The following is an 11,645-nucleotide window of genomic DNA, read 5'->3' as shown; positions in this document are numbered from 1 at the left end:
CACACTCATCAAAATGCTCAATGGCATACCAGTTTGTAATGATCACTCATTATTGTAAGAGTGTTATGAAATGGAATGATGTAGGAAGATTAGATAAAGGAAGCTAGAAACTAAGCAAATTCCACAGCATCACTTTAAAGGTACCACAACAGCAATGTTAGTAGTGGCAGGTTTCTTACCAATGCCTACAGAATGAGAGGAGTAGGGGCAATTATAAAAATGCTTGAATGAGTTTAAGACCAGAGCAGTGTAGATGTGTACCTCTTAGAAGATACAGGGCTCCAGGTCTTTGGCCAAATACCTTTTCAGCATTCCCCTCTGGAACCAATACCCAAGGCAGGCACCGCTAAACATAGTTCAGGACTTCTGATCTCTTCCTGCACCACATACTAAAAGAAGACTGCACTCCGGAGATTTTCATATGACAAGTGTGGAGCCCAAGGGGCAGAGTACTCCGTCCCCATGCAGATGTACGTCTCAGAACCCTATGGAGTTCTTCTGTGTCCTACTGGGTTGGTATCAGTTGGAATTGATCACGTCGAAGCTATATTTTCAGTGATGCCAAGAAAGGTGAAATGATCATTCATGAGTCCCCAATGAATAATTGTTAAAAGCACAGTATTTTAACCTCTAAAATATAATGAAACTTGACATATGTGTATTCCCATATGTAGTTTCCCACACCATGGGTGCATCTAAGTACTGCAGTTTGGTTCACAGAATACAGAACTAAGAAACAATCACCACCACTTTCTGAGAAGTTAAATTTGCAAAGAAGCCTCACATTTATTATACTAAAATTACATGTATTCATGGGGATCAAAATATATCCTGCTAAGGGGAAAACATAACTTGGAAAAACTGACCTTGTTTTATATTCAAAAGTACAGTAAGTCACTAAGAAAACATAGAAATAAAAATGTGCTATAGCTCATCATGTTGATATACGTTATATTCCTTGGAAGAAATTAAGCCATCACCATCATGGTCATTCTTCTTGAAAATATCTTCTAACACTGCATTCTGATATGACTTGTCACGTGGCTTCTTATCTTTCTCAAATTCCTTTTCCAAGTATTGATTTATCTATAGAATCAAAGCCAAAGTAACATTTCTTTAATAAAAAGGTCTAATAAATGTTCAGTAACTTTGAGTGAAACCCATATCCAGGACTACGTAGAGTAATACAAAATTTTAAACAGCTATTTCAGATTAAAAAAATTTCTTTTGGAAACAATTTTCTGAAGAGAAAATGGTCTTCAAATAAGGTTCCCCTGAGGTTGCAGGTGGTTAGTGCTGTGCTTTCTTTTCAAAGCATAGTCATTAACACGACAAGGGAAATTCACAACGTTCATAGAAAAATGGAATTTTTTTGTGAACTTAAATTTTTTTTGAATTAAAAGATCATTTTATTGGAGGCTCTTACAGCTCTTATGATAATCTATACATCAATTGTATCAAGCACATCTGTACATATGTCTGTGAACATTTTTGAAGCTGTCTTGTTAAAACACACCAGGCTTTAATAGAACAAGCATTAGCCCTGCAACCTTCATATTGGATATTCCCTGAAAGAGAGTCCTGCAAATGGCTAGCACAGGGGGCTGTCTCAAAGGTTAGAGGTTCAAGTCCTCTAAGAAGCAGCCCAAAGAAGAGTCTGGTAATTTTCTGCTCTCCGATCCGTCACTGAAATCCTGTGAGGAACAGTTCTAGTGATACACATGGCCCAGCACGTGTCAGGATTGACTTGATGGCAAATCATTTTCTTTTCCCAGGGAGAAAGGTGACTGAATAGGAATTGATCCATTTATTGATTTTATATCTGCTGAGAGCAGCATGCTTTATAACTGCAAAATGATCACAGGCCACCCTAGCTAGAACTAAAGAAAAAAGAACCTCAGCTCCTAACCAAACCCATTGCCAGTGAGCTGGTTGGACTCTGGGAAACCACAAGACAGAGCAGAAATGCCCACCAAGTCTTCAAGGCTGTAAATCTTGAACAACATAAGCAGTCACATGTTTCTTCTGGGAAGTGGCCGATGGGTTTGAACCACTGACCTTTTGGTTAGCAGGCCTGGTTCCTTAAGTTATAACACAGATGTTTTAAAATTGTGCTGAAAAAATTAAGCTGAGAGCTCAATAAAATGATGAATGAATGAATACAAAATGCTCTCGGGGAAAACATTAAACTGTACACCATGAAAGGCGAGTTACCTCATCTTTAGAGAGATGTCTGTCACTGTCCGCATCTATTTGCTTAAATGTTTCAATGCTCCGTGGTCCCTTTGTCACAGCATAAAGTTCAATCTCAAAAATCAGTGTTGCATCAGGAGGAATCTTGCCTTCCACTAAGAGTGTAAATTATAACAGTTTAACATATGAAGAAAATAATGTTTAAGCATTTATTCATGAATAGCCATAAGAGTATAAGGGGTTCAAAAAGGGCATGCAAGAATTTTCTTAAATTTTAATTCTATTTTCTACAAACTTTGAAACCGCCTAATATTTTAAGAGCCTCTGACCCTCTTTCAAAAAAATTTTTGGAATAGTTTTCCATGTTTTTAAATCACAGGAACGACTATTTCCTGGTTAAAGTAAACTATGTAGTATTTAATACACCTTTATCATTTTATATGAATCTCTTCCAGTTAGTTGGCCAGGTAGCTTTTTCAAATTCCTTGGCAAAGATGAGTGATGCTTCCAGTGCCCTGCTTTTTGCCGATGCCTTCAGTGAAGCTTAGATTTGGTCCTTCAGGACCGTCAGTTGTTGATCATATGCTATCTCTTGGAATGGTTTGTCAATGAGTTCTTGATGCATGATTCTGTGTATTACTTCCATCATCTTTCAGGATTCCTGAATTATTCAAGTTTTCCCATAGAATCTTTCAATATTACAACTCAAAGCTTGATTTTTAAAAAAATTTCAATTTAAGATGTATTGAGCATGTCCCTTCTTTTTGATGTCTGTCTTTGGAACTGTTCTGAATAGACCTTTTTTTTTGAAAGCCCACTGATGACAGTAAGACAAACGTATCACGGAGAGAATGGTTTGCAGCCATCCACTGCCTGCAGACATTTTCTGTGTGTATGAACGAACCCAAGCACCCTAGTACCAATACTTTTTGACTTACCCTCCAAATGGTACCAAGCAATACCTGTTCTTTAGTGATTGTGGTACTTGGATGAGTTTGTGTCCACTAGACTCTTGGGTCAGTCATAGCCTGATGACACAGCCTTGATGACATACGCCTTTAGATGTAAGAATGTGAGACACTGGGAACTGCTCTCTTTGCCCTTTCGCCTTCTACTGGCTGGGATTCTCTCACTGACCCTGGGGGCTGCCAGTGCCCTGCCATCTTTCCACTAACCTTGGATCCACATGACTTTGTACCTACCAGTCTGAGCTCTTCCTGCATTCTGCATCATTGCATGTGGCTAAATGTGTCTGGAGAGGGATTGATGGGCTACTATTGGACTTAAAGGACTTGAGTTCGATTGGGCTAGGATACCTTCTTCATATATAATTCCTTCATATAAGAATTTCTTCTACATTGATTAGTGTCACTGGATTTGTTTCTCTAGACAACATGGCCTAACATGGTGATGGACGGATTTTGTTCAGATTAATATCTTCCAGATCATCCATGTTGTGAGATGCTTCACGGAGTCACCATTATTCCTTATTGCTATGTAGTAAGTATTCCATTGTACATAGTTACCATAGGCTTTGAAAAGTCCACGTGCCCACTGGCAGACATTGTTTTATCTTCTTGCCGCTGTGCTGAATGCTACAATAAACTTCGGTGCGCATGTGTCTATTGGCATTCAGCTCCTGCTTCTCTGGGGGATCATACCTAGGAAGGGATGACTAGAGCAGATGGCACTTCTGATTGTAGCTTTTTAAGGAAGTGCCATACTGCTCTCCACAGCGGTGATAGTGCCATTGTGCAGTCACTCTGGTAGTGTATGAGTTCCCATCAACCTACGGCAATCTACCTGAAAAAGCCTTGCCAGCATTTGCTGTTTTTGATCAATATCATCATTAGTGGAGGTGAGAAGGTGTGTGTGTGTGTGTGTGTGTGTGTGGTGGCATCTCCTGGTTTTGATTTGCATCTCTCTAGTGGCTAAAGGCTGCAGGCATCATTTTACATGTTGTTAGTCCACTTGAATGTCTTCTTTGGTGACATGTCTGTTTTGGTCTTTTGCCAAGTCTTAGTGGGAGAATTCATCTTTTACTTCCTGAGATACTTAAGTTCTCTATAATTTTAGAGATTGGATCTTTGTCAGGTCATTGCCCACAAAATCGCCCTCGTTTGCAGGTTATGTTTGACCTTCTGGTGGGGCCTTTGATGAGCATGAGCACTTAAGTTTTAAGAGGGCTCCAATATCTAGTTTATATGAATGAGAGTCTGTCCATTTTTTGTTATGTTTAATTGTCTATTTATGCTTTAAATTAAGGTCCCAAGGTTTACCCTATGATTTCTTTCATTACGTTACCAGTTTTGGAATTAACATTTAGGCCTTTGATCCATTTTGAATTAGTTCTTGGGCATCGTGTGAAGCATGAATGCTGTTTTCATTTCTCTGCAAATGGATACCTAGTTTGCCAGCACCATTTATTAGAGACAAACCCTTCCCCATTTAGTGGACTTCAATCATTTTTTCAAAGAGCATGTCTCCCAGTTTTTTACAGAATTAAAAAATAAGCTCAAATAAGAACAATTCAGGAATTTTATGAAGAAATTTCGAAATGCAATAAATGTCTGTTAGCATTAAGTTTATAAAGTTAGCTCATGATTTTAGTAATCTATAAACTAATGCAGACAATCCTTTCTTAAAAATGAGCTGTAGGAATGACTTGATAAGAGGCAGGGGGAGTCAATGATACATCCCCTCGGCCTCACACAGTGCCTGGTCTACTGGACATGAATATCTACAGGTTTGTTTATTATTTTAAGGTAGCTGTTTGAAGGAGACAGCAGTTTCTTTAATTAAAAAAAGGGGGGAGAAAGAGGGGAAATTCTTGCTAAAATTTTTATAGTCCAAGGCGAAAAAAGCTTGAAAGTTACAGCCAAAAGAATGGCGGATCAGTAATCTGCAAAGCAAGAATATAATCGAATAACCCCCCCATGCTTCATGAAGCGACGGTAAAACTCCCAAATGTGCCACTTTATGACCTTACAGTGAATAAGCTAGAGAGCGATTCAAGGCATCTTTTGATAAAATCCAGTTGTGTTCTGTCCAGTTATGAATTCATAATAACAGATGACTTTTCAATGGAGATCACAAATTCAAATTTATTAAAAATATATATTATAAGTATGTGAAAAGTTTCTGAAGACTTCTGCCGTAGATATAGAAAAGATTGCTAATTCGTTGGGATTTTTTCTTGCCAAAAATATTAAGAGTATTATAAAAGTAGATGAAGGAAGTAGGCATTAATGTAAGGAATCGATACATACCACGTGAAGAGTTAATAAAGCACTAAAAAGTCACATGCATTTCAAGCCATGCAGGAGTGCTTGGTGACCTGAGACAAGGCTGCTGTGCAAGGGACAGACTTCTTCAAGTACTGCCTAAAACAAAGTTACAACTGATGTTAGGTATTAGTAATAACTGACAACAGCTTATTTAGTCAAGAAGTTGGTAAAAGCAGCTACTGAAAAGTCTGGTACTTAAAAAATAATCTGACCTAAATTATTGTAATACAAATAAGCTAGTACATGATGAAACAAATTCCAGTGAAGGCATTTAACTTTTCTGAGCCTTGGTTTGTTTATGCATAAAATGAAAGTTGGCTATTCAGGACATTAGTGTGGACCACTCAATATATTTCACAATAGTCTCATAAATCTTGGGCTAAGACACATTAATAACTAGTTGCATAGGAGGTTGAATTAATTTGAATTTCTAGCCACAATGCAAGAGTGAGTTTTCTTGTCTCTGATCACATAATACATCATTAACTTCATAATTGTTAGTCTGATGGATGAAAAATGGTATCTCATTTTGTTTCTGTCTCTTGTTCTCTAATGTTGAATAAAAGAATGCCATATATGTAAGGGCCATTTAACTTTATTTTTGTCAGTGGGCTGCTTGTGTAAGAACTCTGTCTGTTTCCAGGGAGAGGTCATTTTTTATCATTGGATGGTAACTCTTGATATTACTTATAAACAGTTTTCCCATGTATCTGCTTTCCTTAGGTGTTCAGATTTTATGCTACCCACAATCCATTGCTGCTGAGTAGATTCCAACTCACACCAACCCTACAGTGACAAAAGCAGAACTGCCCACAGGGCTTCCAAGGAGGCCTGGTGGGATGGTGGCTGGCGGCTGGGCTGAAAACCAAATGGTTGGTGCCAGGAACCCACCAGCCACTCGCGAGGGAGTAAGATGTGGTTGTTAGCTTTTGTAAAGATTTCCAGTCTTGGAAACACTGTGGGGCAGTTCTAGTCTGTCTCTTAAGGTGGTGATGAGTTGGAATACGCAATGGCTGTGGATTTTAGGACTGCTTACTGGCAAGATGTACTACAGACATTTTATTTAATAGTTAATAATATAACTCAAAACCCAAATTCACTGCCATCCAGTCAACTCCAACTCGTAGTGACCCTGTACGACAGAGTAGAACTGCCCCTGTGGGTTTGAGAAACTATAACTTTATCGGAGTAGAAAGTCCCATCTTTCTCCAGCTGACCTTCAAACTGCTGAACTTGTGGTTAACAGCCCAATCCGTAGCCCACTACGCCAGCAGGGCTCCAGTTAACACAGCATATACTAAAACCAAAAATGTCTAACTTACAGCTTCTGGAATATACATGATCATCTTGAGTGCTGCCACCAAGAGGGAATGAAGTCTGGCCAGAAATATGGATTACAGCGCGAACTTCTTTGTTCTTATGTGAAAACCTATTGCCATCCAGTCAATTCCAACTCATAAGGATCCTAGGACTGGGTAGAAATGCTCCTGTGAGTTTCCAAGACTGCAACTCTTTATGGGAGTAGAAAGCCTTGTCTTTCTCTATTGGAGTGGCTGGTGGTTTCGAACTGATGACTGTGTGGCTACCAGTCCAACGAGTAACCACTACGCCAGAGGGGGCTAAACCAGGTCTGAAGTACATGGGTGGTAAAAATGGTTAAACTGCTTGGCTGCTAACTGAAAGGTTGGCCGTTCCAGTAACAAACACCCAAAAGCAACTTGGAAGCAAGTCCTGACAGTCTGCTTTAGAAAAACCAGTCACTGAAACCACCTGAGTCACAGCGTCACCCTGACACCCAGGGGTAGCCCTGAGTCGGATTCGACTGGACAACAACCCACAAGAACTAGGGATGTAGAGCCAAGGAAAGTCTGTTGGGCCCTGTATGAGGGGGCTTCAAAACATTTGTGGAAAAATGGGAATAAAGGATAATGGAATTTTTCCGTGAACTTTTTGAACACCCCCTTGCATTTCTGTAGTTATTTCCGCTAGGACTTATTTTAAAGTATATATATTTAAAAGAAAATATTAAAAAACCTCACCATAGCCTTCCTTTCCGTAGGCAAAGGCAGGGGGTATAATTACTTTCCGCTTCTCTCCAGGGCACATGTCCATCATCGCAATGTCTAGTCCTTTTATGACTTGACCGACACCGAGAACAAACCATTTGGGGTGGCCTTCGTTTTGTGTCCGGCTACAATGAAACACAGCATCCTGGTCAAATGCCTTCAGGACAAAGGAATTCAAAATGCAAAGCTCGGCTGGCAGTTAGTTATAAAACCAGAGTCCTCTGTAACTCTGTTTTCCTATGTTAACATTCATTCTGAACCCCTAAGGAGTTGTTTGGCTTAGCTGCCTCTCATTAACAGGAAGAAAAGGTATAATTTGCCCATCAGAAGTCTTTTTTCTTGTCATCTTTACAAAAAGCATTCAACAGTTTAACTTTTTAATCGGTCTCAAGGCCCTAACTAGATGCATGCATGGCTTGTTCAAATCCAGGAACCTCTCTGGGTTTGTTCTTGAAAATGAGCAATTTGCAGTTCAGTTTGAAATGACTCCTAAAATCATTTTAATAGTCATTTAAAATTTCATTTTTAATTAAGTTTTTCTATTCCAAATGGGAAGAGCTGGAGTCGATTCTGGATTGCAACTCAAAGTGAATCTCTGAGACTGTGAATCTCAGCAGCCCCATCTTTCTCCCAGGGTTTGAATTCCCAACTCAAAACTGACAGCGGAGACTGGGAACCGCTTTCTGAGTAATAATAGCCGAGTCCGAACTGAGCAGTGGTGAGTGGAAGAGGGCAGATGGGGGGGAGGGAGGGGAACAGCATCTTCACCAGGCACAGCCCCTGTCAGAAAGTGGCCTATAAAAACCGTGCTGCTGAATGCTGCATACAATCTAGGCACGCCCTCTTAAAGCGCCCTACGCTAGGAAATGAGACCTGGGAGCATCACTACAGAGAATACTCTGAGCCTGTGGATGCTGACCTTTCCAGGTCCAACATTTTCAATAAGTAAGCTTAAAAGTGACAGTACGGAATATAACTATTGTCATCAAATCTCTTCTCCCAGGAATTAAAAGGCTCAACAAAACACCCCCCTAATAGTGACCGGTTAGGCTTCCAGGTTTCAGTGGGGTTAGCTCACCCACTGTTCACAGCATTTCCTACCTGCAGTAGAATTTCAAGCCGTCTTTGGCCAAGTAACCGTCGTAGTGGGCATTCAGCAGGTCGCCCTTCTTGCTGGTCTTAGAACAGTTTTCGGGACGAAACAACACTTCTATTTTTACTTCTTCCGTGCCCTCCGCTTTCCTCTGTCCCAGAAGAGTAAAAAAGCCCCAAACGTAAAAACCAAAGACTAAGCTGAACACGAAATGCATGGTTCCCCCGACGCTGGCTAGGAGGCTGGCTACGCCGTGCGCCCTGCACGCTGTGACTTGCGCCCCGTGGCGGTCGGTCAGTCCTGGGCTGAGTTCCGACGCGTGGCAGGCATTACAGTGCGTCACAAAGGGCCGGGTGGGGCGCTCGCAGACCCCGCCCCGCAGGCCCGCCTTGGGGGGGGGGGGGGGGCCTCCTCTGCAGTTTGTTGGCCAGGAAGGCGAAGAATTGAGGATCCTCTCCCGAACGGGCTGGCTGAGGTTCCGCACTCACCGTTGTGGCCGTTGTGCTTCTCTCCTCGCTAAGTTTGCATATTTTACAGCAGTTTACATTAGAAACACCCAAACCCATTGCCATGACTGGATTCCGACTCACAGGACGGTCAGGCGCCTCTTTCTCCGGAAGAGCGGCTGGTGGGTCGGAGGTAGGCCTTATGCTTAACAGTCAGCGCTTTAGCCCGCAGTTTCCTAAAAAACTAGCAAATAACCAGGTGTGTCACCCCATCCCCTCCATCCTTCAGTCAAGCTGGTGTTTCTGGCTGCAGAAGACTTCTATGGCAATTAGGGAGCGACAGGATATGGGGGAGCTATTCTGGAAGAAGTTAAGAAATCAGCTGGGGTGGCTGTCTTGGAAATCCTGGGCTGCCTTGGAAACCTTTTAGGGATCAAGGAGATGGCTTAAGCGGTTCCACTGAGCCACACACAACCCCATGGATGCCACTTGCCTGTCACTGACTAAACACTGAGGTGCCTCTGTAACAGCTGTGAAAGGTAGTTACCACCAGCGGACATGGCGATTCTGGACCTGCTGATCACTGACAGTTCTTTCCCCATTTGCCTCAGGCCTGGTTTGATTGGAGGGCCCGCTCTGGGGTCACAGGAGTCCAGTGCTCACTCTGCTGCTCACAAAAGGCTGGCTCTTCAAGCACCCAAATAGTGGCTCTGCAGGCAACGGGCCTGACATCTGTCCCCGGAAAGATTACAGCCTAGAAGACCCTATGGGGTAGTGCTCTGTCCCAAGGTGTCCCCAGGCGTAAAATCCACTCGACAGCAACTAATAACCATATGGCAGAAATGATCTGGACATTGTCGCTTTGACATTGGTAATTATTCCCATTACACGCACCAGGGATACATGGTAAAGCGCTGGGCATTTTGTTGCAGTCTCACCGCTAATAGCCCCCTTCTCCACATTTTAGTCAGAAAATTTCAAACACAAAAATGTGGAAAGTTGTTTACAGTTGTGAAATGACAGTTTCTGGAGTCCAAGATTTTAGGAAAAAGTTTATTTGGGAGAAATCCAAATTTCTGCAACAAGGAAGGCCTGGTGCTCAAGAGGAGATATCAAAGACAAAGAAGCTCTGAGGAGTTTTGGGGAAAAAATAATAGATTCAGGAAAATTGTCCTTTAAGCAAAGGTGGGTCCTTTGAAAGTGTTGGGGAGCAAGTTTGTGGTTGGGCCAGTCATAGCTGCAAGGGGCCCTGGCTTGGCTGTTTCAGAAGGACGTGGATTTGGAAAGCCCAGGTAAGGTCTCTATGTGGAAAGTACCTGAGACTGTTCTGACTGCTTGTGGCCATTTCTAGTTGAGACAGAGAAGGCAGTGAGCCCACCAGCTAGTCCATCAGTGTTCAACTGCACTACTCAGCTGCCACAGTGGGCTCAAACAGAGAAACACTTGTGACAATGACAAAGGACCAGGCAGTGTTCGTTCTGTTGTACACAGGGCTGTGATGGGTTGGGACCGACTTGATGGCTCGTAACAAAAACATCTGCCTGTCCTTCCAATCCACCCTATTTCCTAGGACACTGGAGCACTACACAGAGGCCTGGATTAGAGGCCTGGATTCCTTCTTTCCAGGGTAGCTGTAATTCTACATCACTGAACAGCTTTTGTGGTATAGTGCGTTACACATTGGACTGCTTACCAAAAGGTTGGGAGGTCAATACCACCAGCAGCTCTGGGAGAAACTTGTGACTTTCTACTCCTGTAAAAGATTTACAGTCCCGAAGACCCACAGGGGCAGTTCTACCCTGTCCTAAAGGCTCACCATGAGTTAGAATGGACTTGATGGAAGTCAGTTGTTTTGAAATGTGATCACAGGGTGGGGGGTGGAGGCTACTCTGCTTCACTTAAAGCTTGTAAAATGCCATAAATGTGAAAATCATGGTCAATTACATGGCTATCATTTCCAAACAGCATTTTTAAAATAAAAAAAGCTAAGGAGAAGCTCCCATGTTCAGAAAAAGATTAAAGCACCAAATGTAGTCCCACGTTTTATATTCTAAGTGTGAGTGTGACCATTCAAAGTTCACAGCTAAAATCATAATTCCTTGGGGCGCCTCCCGATGTGTGTTTGGTTTGTTTTTCGTTTGAAGGATTAGGCAGTACTTTGTCGATTCCCATACTGTGAGGAGGTCAGGAAGGCAATATAAATAGGACGCCTATGCTCTACAGAGACCTGAGCTGAAGTTACAGGAGAGCCCAATGGACCAACAGCAGAAACAGCAGGAGGTGCGCGAGCGGTGCTCTTCTTTGGGTGGGTCCCGGGGCGCGGTGGGGTCTGGCGCTTCGGGGTCCAAGCTCACCAGCCCGGGGTCTGGAGGCCTTGGCCCCGGGTGGGGGTGGTGGCGGGGGGCGGGTGGGGGGCTGCTGATCCGGCTGGGGGCCGAAGGGCGCCGCAGCAGGAGGGCGGTGCCAGCCCCCGCCCCCGCCCCGCGCGCGCAGCCTCCAGCCCCGCCGCCGGGGAGGGGTTTCCCGGGACAGGCCGGCCCCTTTTCTCCAGGAAGTGAAA

General features: G+C 42.9%; 1 protein-coding gene across 1 annotated transcript; it reads right to left on the bottom strand.

Annotated features, from left to right (window-relative positions):
* Positions 1-761: 761 nt before the first annotated feature.
* Positions 762-8,976, bottom strand: FKBP7 (FKBP prolyl isomerase 7). The gene is made up of 4 exons (XM_075529319.1): positions 8,648-8,976; positions 7,520-7,671; positions 2,215-2,348; positions 762-1,086 (listed from the first exon to the last, which is right to left on the bottom strand). The coding sequence occupies exons 1-4, from the start codon at positions 8,854-8,856 to the stop codon at positions 925-927; spliced, it is 657 nt and encodes a 218-aa protein (XP_075385434.1). The 5' UTR covers positions 8,857-8,976; the 3' UTR covers positions 762-924.
* Between the last annotated feature and the right edge of the window lie 2,669 nt (positions 8,977-11,645).

Source organism: Tenrec ecaudatus, chromosome 13, assembly GCF_050624435.1.
Source record: "Tenrec ecaudatus isolate mTenEca1 chromosome 13, mTenEca1.hap1, whole genome shotgun sequence".
Lineage (NCBI taxonomy): Eukaryota > Metazoa > Chordata > Mammalia > Afrosoricida > Tenrecidae > Tenrec > Tenrec ecaudatus.
This window is presented reverse-complemented; position numbering and strand designations above follow the sequence as displayed.